We start from the raw sequence: 17503 nt of genomic DNA, 5'->3' as shown, positions 1-17503 counted from the left end.
AGCAGTCAAACCAGGACACGCAGCGCATGGCAAGATCTGCTGAGATGCAGTGTTGCATTGAGAAAGCGGTCAATGTCAGCGCTTGGATGCAAAGTCAGTTTTGTAGTTGATAAACATGTGATGTCTCTTTCTATTGCTATGGAGGGCGAGTGGTTTCAGCGGCGTGGAGTGCAGGGCTGAGGAGCTGCTGGATCAATGTTTGTCTGCCAGTTTATCAGTGTTGGACACAGACCAGAGAGGGGCCCCTCTCTCACTGCCTCACTGTGCTGCCAGTGAGACAAGTGGACCGCATACATACCGTAGTAATAGTAAATCAGAAGTAAACGAACATGCTGTGTCAAGATGGTCTGCCTCTCATTTGACAGGTTTTGTTGGCGTTATTCACCAATAGGGTTGTTGTTATAATGAACAATGGGTTTAACCATAGTTGTGTTTAACCACAGTTGAATAATAGAATAATATTAGACTCTGGATATATTTGCAAAAGACTATCAAGATTTATTTTTCCACATTATTTAATAGAACGTAATGCAATAACCTACAGGAACAGGGTTTGAGGCCAGGTCAAATGACCTGCCTTGAGCCATTCAGCTTAAAATGTATCCGACATCACTCATCGATCTGAAACATTTACATTCAACATGTATTGAAATGTGAACAAAGAGTGAACGTCTGCAGGTAATGAGATTCTGTCATTCTAAATTTGATAAAAACTATAAACTTCTACAGCTGAAAGTTCAAGGTTGACATTGTAAAGCTATACTGGTACATTTATACCTGAGTAGTTACACGTGTGTGTGCATGGGGGGGGGGGGGGGGGGGGGGGGGGGGGGGCAGTTGTGGCACAGAGTGTCGCATCTGTTTGTCTTTGGATGACTGCGTGTTGTTTTAGCTGTGCTGATGGGAGGTGTATGTGGAGTCCATTTGGTCATGGTTCAGGGCCCGTGAATGGGACGGGGCTCCGGTAGAGCCAAGCTTGGGTAAACCAGCTGCCATAACCACACGGGCCAGACTGGACTGGTCCAGCCACCATGAGCCCCCCTGGAGCAGTGAGCGATTCCAAAATGACCTCCCAAACACTGGAGGGGGAAAAAGTCTGTCAGAGATATTCAGTCTGATAAAATAGTCAATATTGAGCAGTTAGTTCACTACCTCATCTCCTAACTAGTTAATGCTTTACACATTAGACCCACTTCTGTTTTCTTCATGGTGATTCATTTTTCATATTCCTTTCTCTTTGCTTCTCTGTCATTTTGACATATTGGAATCTCGTGCCTGTGGGTGTCTTAACAAAGTGGGATCCCAATGCAAATGTCGAACTGAAACAGCTTGAATATGTATAATGTATATAAATAGTGAGAGGGTCCTGTTTCAGCTAAAATAGACAAATATTTGAGGTCAGTTGTCTTAAGCACGCATAAATTGAGGTTTGATCGAATTAGCATGGTGCCACATAATTTGCTTGTTGCTTTTGATGCTATACAAATGAAGACATATGTTGTGGGTTTATATTGTATTCATGCTCTGTCTGTCTGGCTTGCTCTGAGGCATTCTCTGTATTCAAGATTGTGGCAGTGGGTGTAGTGATAACCATGTAGGCTGCACTAGAGCAGGGCTTTACAAGAGAGGGAACAGTGTGGATATACAGACTGGAGTCAGAGGCCCATCCATTAACTTGACAGGGTGGAGAGAAGCTGCCAAGAGTATGAGTGCATGGTTTGGAGCATGTTCCTCAGTGGGTGTGTGTCCTGCTGCGCCCGTACCGCCATGGTTCCCCTGAGCGTCGGGCCATGGCAGAACACCCGGACTATCTCCATCTCCCCGTCTGTGTCTGGAACCACAGGGACGGTTTGTTCGGCCCCGGCTCTGATCAGCTTGGCCCAGAACCCGTGAGAGGAGAGAGGGGGCGACATAACAGCCCTCCCATCAGACTGTCTGCCTCTCCATTCCCCGAGGAAATCAGTTTAACAGTCCCCAGCTCTTGGCAAGCAGAGGAAGAGGGGGTGGAGGAACAGGGAAGAGGTGTGTGTGAGAGAAAAAGAGAGAGGGGGAGAGGGGGGGGGGCACACGTTACTGCCTCTCTGGGCGAGAGGGAAATCTAATAAAATTGAACTAATGGGGGCGTGGAGTTTTAGGGCACAGAGGGTGGGTTTTGCAGACAGGCACGGGTGGGTAGTGGTGGTGGTGGAGATGAGGAGGATGGAATTAGATCCTCTGAGTGCTTGGCAAAGCAGCAGAGCCAAACTCCTGCTTTCAACTGCATATGGTGAACCCATGTCGGGTTTAGAGAGCTAGGGGGGCTTTGGCCCACGAAAAATACTGCCAGGAATGTTACAGCTATGATACTGTATATCATGCAATTAGAAATATTGTGTTTTTAAACATGATCACTGTGCTGTTATAGTGTAAAAGAAAAGGCTGACAGAGACAGACAGAAGCTTTAAGCTTTCTCCATGGAGTCTTTAATGTGCAGCTGAAGATCTCCATTTAAAACTGTGATCTTTTTGCACTTAAACAATGACTCCACAGACTGGTTAAATCTGCTGTACGGCGCCACAGGTCCCCTGATAGTACACTGCTCCACTTTTAAGGGGAATAAAAGTGCTCACCCTGACCTCGCTGGGTGTGATTTACCCATCCTGAGGTGGGTGTGGTCTCCTCCCTTTGTACCTGCTCTGTGCTCTTGCTTCCTCCTCCCAGGGTTAATAGATATGAAGTCATCTGGTGAGGAGCAACCTGAGTGTGTTCTCAGGATGTGCCCAGAGCACTCACAGCGACATCACTCAAAGCCCCCTGTGTCAGAGAGGAAGCAGCCATTAATAAATATCATTAATGGGTGATCACCTGGTGTCCCTGAAACCACATAAATGAGAAAAGCCTAAAAAAGGAGAGGGAGTGGAGAGGTCAGGGGGCAAAGATCTGAGAGGAGACACCTCCCCTCTGGGCAAAAGATGGCTGAACCAGGGATGGTGTTTTAACAATGGAAAATCAATAGGCTTACTACTTACAGAATGCATGAAATGATGTGTCAACTGCATGTGATTACATAGACTGCTAGTTTATAGATTAGCCCTGCTAGAAGCTGACATGTCTTCATGGTGTCATGGGCTGCTCATCTTCTTGTTGTGTTGTTTTACCAATTCTCAACAACAGCAGGGCAGACAGTGGTTGGACAGACTGCGTGCCATCCCATCTGTGAGCGCCCTGTGCCACCACAGGCTAACACCTGCACTGATTTAATGACTGTTTTCTGTAGCGGCCATGTTGCTGCAGGAGAAATGTATATGTATGTGTGTGTGTGTGTTATTAGAGTAAAATGAACGTGGTGGTTAAGTTATTGTGCTTAGTGCAGTCTGGGGAAATGCAACCATGTGTTAGACAGTCATTAGGGAGCTGATGAAGGTGTTTAAGAATCACAGCCTGCTCATCATCGCTCTGCTAACGTCCCATAGTTGCGTCACTGTGGTTCTGGATACAAAGACTTAAGTTTTGGCAGAGGTGGGTTTAACTGGGCTGGAGTCTCAACTTCAGATGGAGCAGTAGCAGGCACTTGTGCAGAGATAGCCTCAGGAATAAGTTTACATCACGGTAAGGGTTTTCTCTTTTGACCATACTGTTATGTTTTGAGTGTGTTACTGTAATACTATTTATTTAAGTAATCTATTGTCTTCTCTTGCTACACGTTCCTTTGTTTCTTATCATGCATGGTCCTTTTCTTTTGTGTTTTGTCTTAATCCGGCTTGTGACCATCCCCACTACAGCGTTTGGAGAGGCCCCTCCGCTCTTTGACCTGCCTCTGTACCCTGACACTCTTGGGCCTCTTCAGATGCAGGCTAATTCAATTAATAAACAGATAGCGCTGCACTGCCAGCTGGACAGCTCTCAGAGACACTGATAAATGAGCACTAGCTGTCTTGGGCTGATGTGTGTGGGGAGGAGACACGAGAAGCCATCTAATCTCCCCCCACCCCTGGTCTCTCTCTCTCACTGCCCCCCTTCACCTCCCTTTTACCCTCTCTGTCTGCTGGAGCCTGGTTGACAGAGAGTCAGGCAGCTGTGGATGAGCATCTTACCTTCACACCAACTACTTTACCTCAAAAACACAGTAGAGAGGTAAACCGGCAGCCAGCAGATTCTTTTGGCTTCTGTCCATTCAGGTGATTGCCTGCTCTGTGACTAAGTGGCAGGAGATTGTCAAACTCTTGTTGTTGTTTTTTCTTTCACAAGAGGGGAGGGCCTCACCTCTCTGATGCTGACTGACAGGCTGAAGGCTGAAGGGAAGTTGTTTAGTGTGGGCTGTCAGCTTCAGAATTCATCCTGTGATACATGGAAGATGTCCTTGTCGACACTGGTGACTCTGATTGATATCTGTAAGCTTGTTTAAATCCATTTTCTGTTTAAGTTTTATGTCAACTAGCTGTTATTTCTGCATGTTTACACTGAAAAAAATCCGCTACAAAAACATAACTAATACTGTTGATAGTAACAATGTATTACAGTAAGTCAGACTCACTCGCTGCCACTTGTTACCCTCAACGAGTCTCAGTATATCTGTGATGCTGTGGAGACAGCTGCAGGCTTGTGGCCCCCCGCTGTGTGTTGGTGTACACTCTGTGGTATTTTAACCCCTGTCTCACCCGTTGCAAAGAAGGAGGGTTGTGGCCCCTGAGGGTTGTGCTGCTGAGGCTGTGGTGAAGGGTTAGGGTGCAATCAGATGTATTTCAACATTAAAAGGGAAAATTTAGAATAACATTAATAATGAGGGACAACAGATGAAATCCTTATCATGATGATGTGGTGTTGTTTTGCTGTGGTGTTGTCAGGCATCCCTTGGTTTGACAAGCAGAAATTACACTCAAAAAACAGGCATGGCAAGGTCTCACTTTAACTGTGCTGGTTTCATGTGCTGTTATATTACACAAGCTGTGCATGGAAAGCCGAGTAAAGACAACTGGACTACTAAATAAATCCTTTCACAAACACATATATGCAATATGTAAATATAATACAAACCAGGAGGGTATGCACTTTTATGGCTGCCTCACTTCTAAAGTGATTTATTTGACTGTGTCTCCTCCCTACATGGTAAAAAGCTTTCCACTCATGAACAGTGTGAGAGAGGAGTGGAGGGCTGATGTTGTGCTCTGATCGTGTCTTGGCGTTGTGATCCACACCAGCTGGATGCCATTCCCTATGGGAATCATGAATGTGAAGGTTGTTAAAAGATATGGAGCTCTGGACACAGCATGGACTCACTGACAGCAGCTGGGAGAAGGGGGAAGGGAGACGAGAGAGGAAAGAGTGCACTGGGAAAGAGAATAGAAAACTTTGTGGAATTCACAATAGTAGCCTTTAAATGAATGCCTTTGTTTTCAGTTTTGTTCTTAACATTTTACTAAAAGTGACAAATGTACTAATTGTAGACAGGATATAAGAATGGACCTAAGCATTTATTTAGGTTTATTAAATAATTTATTCACGCCAGCAGTGCACTTGGCATTGATCAAACTTCAACTGTCTCAACATTCCGGAAGAGGTTAAAATGTAAATAAGTCATGAAATGGTTCAGACATGGAGTTTTCTTTTTACTTGTCTAGGTTTGTGTACAACAGATGAAGCCTGATGACATACTTTGGCACTTGTATATTTGGGTTGAAAAAATATTCTGGTCTTGCGTTTGTCTTTATGTGATGCCCAGAAAAACAGACTCTCAAGGAGAGGTGCATTCAGTAAACACTGGGAACACAAGCGTACCTTTAGAGAGCCTCTCTCTCTCCTCTCTCTCCCAGGCCGCTCATGAGACACCGGTCCAGTCATGGCTAAGTAGACCACACGGTTAAAGCAACAAACCTCCTGCTGGGTCAACAGCAAGGTAGCAGTCTGAGGCTCACACCTTGCCAGCAAGCTCATCTCACAGGCACTTAGACATCCTGACACGCACACACACATGCATAGAGAAGGGAGAGGCTGTTAGAAATATGAGGAGGAGGGACTAGTGGGATGGCAATCACGGAAGGTAAAGTGGGAGAAGGACAAGACTGAAGGAGAGACAGAGGACAGCCTAAGTGGCTTTGATTTGTTCTCTTGACATATGGATTTATGGAGCCATTCATCATCTCCTAGCCAGCTCATAAACCCGCTCTGTAACTGTTGATAATCAGCACACTGATGACAGCATGTACCAACTTTAAAAAGATATTTTTAACGGAAAATGATGTTAAACATTGTGTTTGGTGTCCACTTTGTCTACTCAGAGGCTGAAGGCTGCACTTTCACACCATCCGGGTACCATCGTCAACGGCAACATGAACTCCATGGGCCACATGATGGAGATGATGTCATCGCGGCAGGAGCAAGGCGCCCACCATCACATGCACTCACACCCGCACCAGCACCTGCAAGCCCCTCCCCACGCGTACCAGCACCACGGTCACCACCACCACAGCCAGAGCCACGGCCAGGGTGGACACCACCACCCGCAGGGACACAACCCCCATCACAACTCCCACAATCCCCACCTCCATCCCGGGCACCCACACCAGACCTCACCGCACCCTCCAATGCACTCTGCTTCACATGTAAGCAAAGCACATATTCCCGGGAGAGACGAAGCTTTTAGACAAGCCAAAGGCAGAGCCACACGTTCAATAACACATTTACTACACTGCACATTAATGCCTCTCATGCTGCTAGAAGCCACTGTATATCATATATCTGTATCATGACTAAAAACAAGGTAGCACTTTACTAACCCTTCAAGCAGTTTTCTTTTAGTGATTTAGTGATATATAGCAGTACAGTATAGCTGAAATCAAGCTTAAAATGTGCTGTAAGTCAATGGATCAACACATTTTCCCTGACAAGTAGTAGTTTCTTGGCAACCACCTCAAAGGTATTTGTTTTCTTTTGAGGTTGGTCAGCTTCAGGTCAGTATCGGACGCCTGCCATGAAGGGAAAGGGTCAAGAAGAGGCCATAAAGTAGCCATTATAATGGATGCTCAGTACTGTCTTTTGAAAACTAAGGGCCATGCCATCCTGCACTGCCAAGCTGCAATTATGTGGCCACAACATTCTCCAGGTGCTGAAGAAGTTTTATAAATGCTGGTCCTGATGATGACCAGACGGCCTTGGCTAATAGTCCTGGAACATCTTAGCCGTGACTACATTTGGTTTAGTTCTAATTCAAAGTCTAAAAATATTGCTCACAGCTTAAAAAATAACATGATGTAAGACACTTTGTCTGTTGCATTGTCTAACAGCCTCTGCAGTGCCAAGCATTTTGGATGAAGGACAGTCCGACATCAAGAAATGCAATTCACTGTATGTTCCAAATGTATCATTAAGGCATTGAAACAACACTTCCCTGTATGCACAGAGGCCATTAAAGCAGCTTGTATTTTCCATGGTTCTCATAAAAATGGTAATGATCTGAAGACTGAAAACACTTGACCTTGCCAAGTATATGTCAAGATCTGTCAGTGTATGTATGTTTTTAGAAATGAGTCTTTTGACTGTGTCTGGTGGTGTTAGTCTGAGTGGAAGTGGGCGGTGGAAAACTGCCTCCTGACACCTCTTTAACAAGGTGGGCAGGCTGGTGAATCAGCCCAGTCACTCACTCACTCACTCTGTCACCCTGACGCCCACAGCCCAGCTCACAGGGCACGTGGCACAACCAGATGTTGTTTTTGGGGAAGTTGCCAGACTGGGAATAGCTGCAGCAGGTAGTGTATAGATGCTTGTTTAGAGGCTTTGAGGGAAGCAAGAGCATTGATAGCAGACAGGTGGCTGTTTTCCAGGTGTGTCAGAATGGTTACATGTCTGGTTGGATGGTGACAGACAGACAGACAGACACGGTCTCATCAGAGAGCTGATACCTTTCTCCCCATGTTTTAGATGTCGCCTGCAACCCAGCAGATGCACCCCACGCAGACACTGCAGTCTCCACCACCCAGCGGTGGACGGCGCCGACGAGTAGTGGACGAAGATCCGGATGAACGTCGGCGGAAGTTTCTGGAAAGGAACAGAGCGGCAGCAACAAGATGCAGACAGAAGAGAAAAGTGTGGGTGGTTTCATTAGAGAAGAAGGCAGAAGAGCTCACTCAGACCAACATGCAGCTTCAGGTACACTATGAACTTCAGGTGTTGAAAACTGCAACAGTCAGCATGTATTTTTGACACAGCTCCTCAGCAAGAACTTAACGTTTGTTGTCCCGTTTTGGACCAGCGATGATGGCAATAAGTTGGATTGGTGTGAGAATGTGTAAATGTCCAACACTTACAATCAGTCAGTTGGTAAAAAATCAAAGCTGCAGAGCTCCAAAAAGAAAAGATCCTGATCCCCATAATGCCACTGAATCTTTTGTTAGACCATCCCTGTCTGGTAAACATCTTTCAAACTCCAAAATTTGTAACCAAATTGCAGTTATATATTGAGATTCTTAAGCCGAATGCAAGTTATAAATTAACATTGAAGTTATACACTGTTTGTTTTCCATACAAGTGTTTAAGGATAATAACGTAGCCTGCTTAAATTGTTGATTCCCTGGATGATGGACTTAAAATTCTTCTGTGTTTTCAGAATGAAGTGACCATGCTCAAGAACGAGGTGACCCAACTCAAGCAGCTTCTCCTCACACACAAGGACTGTCCCATCACCACTATGCAGAAAGAGTCCCAAGGTTACCTCAGTGAGTAGCTCAGACATAGACACAGACACACACACACACACACACTTGGGAATTTGAGCAAAAACACACCTTCATCTGTGTGCCATAGCCATACAGTGCAGATAGCACTGCGGGGAAATGTTAATTGTCTTGCCAGAGGAAAGATTTAAACTCTACAGACTGAAGTGTGATGGACACACAGTGACTGCCAAGACTCTTCGCTCCTATGTGCTGCTATCCAGTTCCCACGCTCATGGCAGGACTCTTCCTTTCACATATGGGTGTTGCACACTCTGGTAGCCAGCCTGGACTGGGAGTTGGTAGTCTGAATCCCGTATGAGCCCGTTTTTTCCATCCAACAGCACCTCCGTACAGAGGCAGCCGAGAGTCAATGTGAGAAAGACGTCACAGGCCGCACATTGGCATCCAAACTCTCATGGATGCCCCAAGATGCTCACTGATTACCGGACTGTGCCTCGGCTCAGCCGCGCATGACATCAGAGCCCCACCCTTTGATACGGATACAAGTTACATTTCCATGTAATTAGGATAAGGCACCTCCCTATGTGACTTTACTGCAGGAAAATAAGGCTCACATCCCCCCTGGCTGAATGGTTCTTTTATACAGAAGAGAGCCAACTCCCAGACTGGGCTGGGAGAGACTTTCATCGATGAGTCTAGCTCGTGTACAGATGTCACCTTCAATGTGTCCGAACTTCATCAGGCTTGTTTATGGAGTCACTTTACCATTTTTGTGCTTTCCATTTATCGTCTATTTTGGGATGACAGGTGAGACTTTAGGTGTGAATATAATGTGTCATATGTTGACATTTATCTGTTTCTGCTAATAAAGCTGGTTGTTTTTTTTACAATAATGTGGTCTGTGTTTATTTTGATATCATTCATTATCATTTGTTTTCCTGTCATATTATATTGTGAAGCCTCTGTGGAGAAGCATGAAGGTCACAGTACTTACACTAATCTACGCACATGTTGTCCATCCTCACTGATGTCTCTACTGTCTCCTCAGGTCCAGAAAGCAGTCAGGCGGGCAGTCCAGCGCCAGAGTGCTCCCAGCAGCAGGTCATCCAGCACAACACCATCACCACCTCCACCACAACTGTAGGGGGCAGCAGTGTGCACGGGCAAACCAATCACCGCACAGACATTAACCCCATTCACTAGGGACAAGAGAGACTATACCCCCCCCCCCGACCTTGCTTTCTGAGGGTTGCCAGCTGCACAAGCTGACCTCCCTCGTTCCCTCCATCAAGAAAAACCTCAAAGGCCTGTGAGGCTGTTCTTTATACAGTAGCTACAGTATGTATTTTTATAGACCAACCCTATTAACCCATAAATGTTCTTTAGTTTGTTGCCTCTTTTTTAGTTTTTACCTGTTTTTATGCTTTTAGCAAAAAGGCAGTTTTGCTAATCTCATGCAGCATTTAAGTGACTTTTTCTATTGTTTAATGGTACAAAAAGGACCATGGTGGTCATGGAACCAGGGGACAGCGACATAAGCCTCAGACTGTCATCCCTATTAGCAGACCTGACATCTCTGTACTCCTTATGGACTGAACAATGAGTCAATGTATTCTCTGAATATCACTTACGGACAGTATGTTGAGTGTATGCAACAGACACTATGTGAGTGGGAAGTTGCTGCCTTTAAGCCAAGTCAAACTGTCCCTATGATGTCTTGAAGACAGGAATATGCAAGCAGGTGTAATGATCCTTTTCTTTCCTAGAAATGAATATGACTGTTAACCTTTTCCCTGTCAGCGGTATTCTTACCGAGTGTCATGAAATACAGCATGACAGCGAAAACATGATCAATTGGAAGCAATACATTGCAGTATTGATCACCTTCTCTACTGTATGTCCACATTCTGATCAGCATGGCCAAGCCACTCTGGTCCCAAGGACATACGATGCTGTTACAGCTACAGAACTGCACACTGTGATACCAGTGAGGCAGCTGAAACAAACTCCTCCGCTCTCCAGGACCAACTGAAGCTTTAATTATTGAGGCCTCTTCTTGTGTGTTTGTGCATCTGGATTCTAGGCTCCATCGTTTTCGAGTATGCAAGTTAGTTTATGTTTATTGTGTTTTGCCTTCTTTCCTCTGCAGAACAAAGTTCAGCAGGTGTGTAAAGAAAGAAAAACAAAAAAAAAGTGTGGGAGAAAGTGACTGTGCGCATGATTTTTTATTTCTGACTGGCATCCCACAACTGGTTCAGTGTTTTACGGTTTCTAAAGAGGAGCAGTTTATGCTTGTGCTTTTCAAAATGTCACAATGTGCCTGAATCGTTCTTAAAATCTTTTGTTGGCTTTCTGTAGACAGCAAATCGTTCTCTTCAAACAATCAAACCCTTTTTTATTCTCTGTGTTTTATTAATGAGTTTCCTCTGTTATTGGTTTTGTCATGGATGTAGGTAAGCCCACAACCAGCTGACAAAGGAGAAAAAGTACCCGCTTCCCATTTAACCTCTGACATCTTCATCAATTTCTCTTCCTCTCTTTCTCAGGCCTCCTCTGCAGGGCGACGGATGTATTAATAATACCTTTTTTTAAATCTATCTTGCAGCCTTGAAACTTCACGCCTTCTCATGTTCACCACAACTCCTCTTTCTCTCTTTCCTATGACCAGGAATGTCGACTCATTAGCATGATGACCACAATGCACTGTGTTTTACAGTAGGATGGATGAAATACATTCCACTGACAGGTGGAGCGATCGCAGAGCTGTCTATGCACTTTGTCCTCTGTCATGCCAGAGGGTAGAATAGCCATATTAAGGTCCGAGTAATTCTCAGTGATTTCCCCCCCCCCCTTTTTCACACACCAGCGAGAAACTTAACTGTGTTTGGCTTTATAGAGAGACTGTGCCTGGCATGCATCATGTCTGTAGATAAAGGAAGGGAACCTAGAGCTCATATTGTAAAGAACCTGCACGGTTATGTTTGAGACCGTTTTATTCTGGAAAAATAGAGATGAAGGATGTGAATCTTTATTCTCATAAGGGGTTACATTCAAGTTTTGTTGATGCATTTGGACTGTTTTTGTCATCAGTCAGTGTATGCAGTTTGATGTATGTGTCAATGAGAGAAGTTGATTCTCTTAAAAAGGGCTTTGTCGTACCAACCCTTTGAACTGAAGCTTGCCTTATTTTAAGTTGTTTTTTAAACCGTATATTAGATCATTCCAAATTAACCTCTCACATGTAAAAATGATGGTAATGACCTCAAAAAACTTTCAACTGGAATCATTCGGAGGATGTTGCTATTTTAGAGTTAGATATGAGAGTCTCTAGTTAAATTTTTGACAGCGGGTCCAGGTTCAGAAAAAAACCTTTGTTACTGCGGAGGAAGACAAAAAAAGGACAGAGTGCAGTGTGAGTGCGTCTCTGTGGATTTGTGAGATCCAGAACAATTCCTATGTATTAATGATGTTATAAATGTATTATTTTAAATCTAAAACTATAAATATTGTACATAATTTCATTAATTTCTGTAATCTTGTACATGTGATGAAACCACCTTTCTTATTGAAGGGAGTAAATGTGTGGTACATGTTTGTAAATAATGTTTGCATAGCACTTGTTGCCTTTTGTTGTACGTCGAGGCTCATTTCAGCGCTTAAATACATTGTTTATATGTAATGAACTGATGAATCCATTCTGGCCTGCATAACTTTGTACATTTTGTGTGTCTGTAATGACATTGTCTCAATTTTGTTTTGCATTTGTACAGATGTTGAAGTATCACTGCAGTTACATTACGGTATGAAAATAAAGCACTTGTTCTGTAACAATTAACTGACGTGATTTGATGTCACTACTACTTGTACTTGAAATCTAGTGACACAAATATTTTCTGTGCAGATAACCAGACTGAAAAATATGAACTTAAGAGAGATGGATTGAATATGAGGATAACATTGGAAGAAAACATTGACATCAAACGATACGAAAACTAACATCAACCGATCAACAGTTTTCCCCCCGATGCGTGTCCTTGAGACGTAACTGCTCATTAAATAGTTAGGTGCTTTAAAGGTTTAGAATACTCATTCATTATTAAACTGTCTAGACATCTTGATAGTTGCCTGAAACAACTTGGCAGGTAACTTCAGTACACAGAAACATCTTTGTCAAAAAAAATAACCAACTTAAACTACTCAATACTGCAGCAAATCAAATACATTTTGAAACCACTACAATAGCCAAACATAATGAAATCAACAAGCATTGTGTATTGTTGCAACATGCAAAGTGGCCCCTATTCTTCAGAGATTAATTTAGTATTTTTTAGGACTTTAGTTCAGCTAATGAGAAATTAAATTGTATCAACTTTTTAAAAAATACATTGAACGCCCACAGAAGTTTAGAGAAATACTAGTTTTATTTCTGACTTTCCAATGAAATGTATTTAGGCACAGTGACCCCTGGTGGACATTTTCTAGCCCAACCAAACAGTACTTGAAGGGACAAATCCCATCCAACAATGCCCAATCTGCAACAGATGTCAATCACAAAAACACTGCAAAACTCATTGGTCTTCTCTGATCATTAAGACACTCAGCTTTAGTAAAAAATAACTTTTATTTAAAAACAATTCAGCTGTAGTTTCAAGGTGTTTCCTTTATATTTCATCATCAAGCAAGTTCTGATTGAATGAAGACTATATTTTCCTCATACAGTTAATTTCTACGATGTAAAGATGCGGGGGCCTGTGGGGACCTGGCTCCACTTTAAGACAACTTTTTCAATTTGTATCGGAGAGCAGACCAAAGTCCCACACCGAATGTAACCTGCTAAAACTAATAAAAATAAATGTTTAAAAATTCAACAAAGTGCTGATTTGCATTGGCTGAGACAATAGACAGTCTTTAAAATCAATAATCTAATATATGATCTTTTAAAGTGGAGGTGGTTTGATCAGCTGATTTAGGACCAAAACACTTCATATCCAGCCCCGTGTTGAAAGGAATCTGTCAATCATGTCGAAGGACCTCGCCGGCTGGTCGTAAGGCAGAATGTGTCCTCCTCCTCGGATGATGACCTGCGTGACAAGAAGACAGATCACAGAATATAAAACATTAGTCCCCAGAGTACATTTTCACCTTGTTTTTACAACCGTTAACAACCCACCTGGTAAAACTCTCCCACTTGTCTCACGTAACCAGCCACCTCCGTGTCGCTGGGCTGAACCTTCCAGTGGAAACGAGGTGCTGTTTTGTACTCAGCCGCCCCTCTCCAGTTGACAGTAGGCAGGAACCTCTCGGTCAGTGGCGCTGCGACAATTACATCCAGCTGACCACTGTAGATTAACACCTGGGTGTACGTAGAAATGGAGCAAACAGGAAAAGACTGTTAGAGAGGGATTGAGGTGACTTTCTAAGCATCGTCCCACTGTTGCACAGACAAAACACAGTGGATAATCCCAAAACCCTCACCCTATAGTTATCCATCAGCACCCCCAGCCACGGCTTGATGCTCTTCATGACATCCTGCACAAGGTGTTTCTCCACCTCTGAGCCATCATGGAATGTCAGGTTCCCCACATGGATGGCACGTCGCACCGCTGGCAGAGTCACAAACTGGGAGAAGTACTCCTGGTCCTCCGGCTCCTGTTGTGCCACACAGAACAAAATGTAGTGGGTTGTGCAAAGACCCGTTTCAACTAATAAGTAGTGTGTTTGTATATGAAGTTTTCAAATGTTTGCTCCAAGAGGTCACACAGGCAGCTTTGAGGCTGGTGTTTCTACGCACCTGACAGGTCATGTAGTTGTAGTAGTTAGTGCAGCCGGTAGCGTTTTGGAAGAAGGAGGGATAGGGATCCACGTCACCATTCAGCAAGCTGTCAAAAACCTGAAGTCAGACGGTAACAACACGGTCAGCTGAATGTAAAAAACGGAAATCATTGAACAATAAGAACATAATGCAAATCTAGACAACTAAAGACAAATGTGTTCTGACCAAATCAAGAGGCACCTCTTACCTGAAAAGCCTCCACCCACTTCTGCTGCTGGATGAGTTTTACCCCTAAGTCTGTCTGCTGGACGACATACTGTCTTTGGGATTCGTCTATCATGCCTGTTTGGTACATGAACTCACCATAACCACCCAGCATCTGAGATGGAAAAGAAAAAGCTTTGAAGTACTCTACTCAACTCATTTTCACATGGACAGGACTGAGACGTAGACCACTAATACTATAACAGCTGACGGGGACCAGCTAAAGAAAGAGAGAGCGAGAGCGTAATTAACTAACGTTCACAAGACATGGGACATTAATTAGTCAATATGATGAAGTTAAAAGCCTCTGAATACCCACACAGGTGGTTTTTTTAGTTAATCTGGCTGAATAGACCTCGTCTTATGACTGCGTGTAAGAACTAATGAGTGACATCTTTGAGTCTTCTGTTAGCTTTGTCAGGTCGGGAGAAACGACACCTTTATCATTCTTATTGGTAGATGAAGATTTGTAACCCAATACATTCCCATCAAAGCTCCGGCCCACCTTCAACACGAGCAGAGGTCTAATCCACCAGATTGTGGGTGTACGGAGGTTTGAAGACCATCAGAAGACAACACTTGGGTCAGATACACACCAGTTCTGGATCACAGAGCCCGTCACCAATGGCCATCCCCACGAAGTTTATTTTCACTTTGGCAGTGGGGTTGTTTTTATGGATGTAGTAAGAGATGGCAGGAACATACTTCCCTGCATAAGACTGCACGGGGACGGAGAAGGTTTACACAGATCAGGACCATATTTTAAATATGTAGAATGGTTTTTTTGGTTGTTGTTGTCAGAGACAGATGTTCTTGTTGCGGTGATAGTTTAAGGCAAACTGCTAACTTATCCAAAATGTGTTCTATAGGATTTTCTCTAATGAGTAGAAATTCCTACTAACGTATGATGTGTACAAGTTAAAAAGCCACTTGTGTAACCCCACTACTACACGTTTAGACTCGATGAATTTGCAAAACTTCAACAGAAAAGAACATACCTCTCCAGTAGCATAGAACTCATTGGACTGATACTCAGGAAACATCTGGAAGAACTGTGTTAAAGCACTTTAAAAAAAAAAAAAAAAAAGGAAGAGATGGGAATAAAAATAAATTAGTAATCAAACAGATTTATAGATCAAGTGACAAGAACACTATGTTTGAGTTGGATGGCATTTGATTTACCTGTACAGATCTCTGCCAACGTCATCCTGGTTTTGAGCAAAACCTTTGTCATCATTAGTGAAGCTGAAACCTGTTCCAACCTAGAGAAACAAATACTCTTCCTCAAAGACTTGAAAATATTAACGCACATTTAATAAAAAAGGTCAGATGAGCTGAGAAACCTTGAATGAAATGTACGCTTCATGTTATTAGTTTGTGGCTTTTTTGTCTGAGGATGAATAACTAATACGTACCGGATTGTCGATGTACAAAACGGAGTATCTCGATGTCCAAGCGTAATCCCTCAAACCAACTGCAAAGACACAAAACAGTAAACAATGCTCCAACACAGACTCAGGGCTCAAGTGTATTAGGTTAAAGAAGAATTCCGTGTATGTTTATGACATGGTAATGTAGTGACAGATCAGTTCTTACCAGTCAGGTTCTTATACACCACATATGGTCCGTGTTCCACAAAGAGACCGAACATGGAGGTTCCACCGGGCCCGCCTTGCAGCCAGAGCAGGACCGGAGCTTTATCTTGCTTTGCCTGTCACACATCAGGGCATAACACAGGAAAGTTAAGATCTCAGCACCACCCAGTGGTGACTTCAGATTCATATTTTACAATGGGGTCAGGTTTAGGTTCATCACACTGTAGACATGTGACCAACAATAAAAAAAAAAAGAAAAAGTGACTTTTAACACAAAACAAAGTTCTCATTCCCACACTGCTGCCGACTAAATGAACTGCAATTCCTTATCATAGGTTGACTGAGAGACACAGTAAGAAATACATATAAAGTTGAGTTCCAAAGGAACTAAGGACAAGAATGACTCTTTATCTCAAGATGTCTGCTTTGTCCTCCTCGTGATATTGTCCCAAAACTGCAGCACTGACAGTAATGTAGCGGTGTAGTTTGGAAAGCCTCTGCTGTAAATGAATAATCTGAGCTTACCATCAGTGCAGGGAAGAACCAAAAGAAGAGGTTGCTGTTGTATTTCTTGTTGACCGTGAGGTACCCAGCATAACTCTTGACATTGGCACCTGGCAGATCTCCAACCAGACTCAGTTTCCTGGCTGGATCAAAAAAAATACAAGATGTCTGCAATGTGCAGCTAATCATAATGAAACTATAACCATGACTCTTGCTATGCAGTACGGCCGTATAGTAGTGTGGGTGCACTTATACCTTCATCTATGGCGCCCTTCTCCAGGTACGGAGTGAGGAAGAGAGGGGACCCGGGATCGACTCCATTCAGGCCGCTGACACGGTGAGATTTTCGGCAGAAAAAAGAGGACGAGCAGCTCCGTGAGTGTGCCGAGTCCAGACAGGCCCAGAGAAAGAGGAAGCCCAGAGTTTCCATCCACAGCCTGCGTTTACAACAATGCATATCAGAATACAGGCCAGGGCAGTCACGTGTGAAGCTCCAACGCTGCGAGTCACATTCCAAAACAGTCCTGACCACAAAAACACACTTTATATTTGTTAAACTTACCTCATTTTAACGGTCGTTTCTATAACTGGATCGATATCAGCTGTTAGTCAGAGCGACGTCTTTCATTATGTCAGCAGCAGGGTGGACTGAGTCACATGACCAGCTCTGGGTAAGTCATATGACACATATTAGGTCACGTGGTCGTTGTTGTTGTTGT

The 17503-nt window shown here is 43.6% G+C and overlaps 2 protein-coding genes across 3 annotated transcripts in view; one reads left to right on the top strand and one right to left on the bottom strand.

The window, feature by feature from the left end:
• creb5b (cAMP responsive element binding protein 5b) overlaps positions 1 to 12563 on the top strand; it is a 37682-nt gene extending 25119 nt beyond the window's left edge. For both annotated transcript variants that reach the window (XM_031852983.1, XM_031852982.1), the window contains exons 8-11: positions 6255 to 6578; positions 7894 to 8121; positions 8579 to 8687; positions 9697 to 12563. In XM_031852983.1, coding sequence (XP_031708843.1) covers positions 6255 to 6578; positions 7894 to 8121; positions 8579 to 8687; positions 9697 to 9851 — 816 coding nt within the window. In that variant the 3' untranslated portion in view covers positions 9852 to 12563. The remainder of the gene's footprint in view (positions 1 to 6254; positions 6579 to 7893; positions 8122 to 8578; positions 8688 to 9696) is intronic.
• A 483-nt stretch (positions 12564 to 13046) lies between these two features.
• On the bottom strand, positions 13047 to 17441 carry cpvl (carboxypeptidase vitellogenic like). Its single transcript, XM_031852984.1, has 13 exons — positions 17347 to 17441; positions 17040 to 17221; positions 16806 to 16927; positions 16282 to 16396; positions 16101 to 16159; positions 15868 to 15947; positions 15684 to 15750; positions 15282 to 15404; positions 14669 to 14800; positions 14440 to 14538; positions 14124 to 14297; positions 13819 to 14001; positions 13047 to 13729 (listed from the first exon to the last, which is right to left on the bottom strand). Exons 1-13 carry the CDS (start codon positions 17349 to 17351, stop codon positions 13631 to 13633), a joined length of 1440 nt encoding a protein of 479 aa, XP_031708844.1. The 5' UTR covers positions 17352 to 17441; the 3' UTR covers positions 13047 to 13630.
• Between the last annotated feature and the right edge of the window lie 62 nt (positions 17442 to 17503).

The sequence above is a fragment of the Anarrhichthys ocellatus genome, unplaced genomic scaffold (assembly GCF_004355925.1).
Source record: "Anarrhichthys ocellatus isolate YVR2014 unplaced genomic scaffold, GSC_Weel_1.0 scaffold13, whole genome shotgun sequence".
In the NCBI taxonomy this organism is placed as follows: domain Eukaryota; kingdom Metazoa; phylum Chordata; class Actinopteri; order Perciformes; family Anarhichadidae; genus Anarrhichthys; species Anarrhichthys ocellatus.
This window is presented reverse-complemented; position numbering and strand designations above follow the sequence as displayed.

Coding starts and splice junctions, on each gene's coding strand:
- cpvl (XM_031852984.1), bottom strand. Junction 16,928..17,039: donor GAAGGGCGCCATAGATGAAG/GTATAAGTGCAC, acceptor TTTTTGATCCAG/CCAGGAAACTGAGTCTGGTT. Junction 14,002..14,123: donor TGCTGATGGATAACTATAGG/GTGAGGGTTTTG, acceptor ACGTACACCCAG/GTGTTAATCTACAGTGGTCA.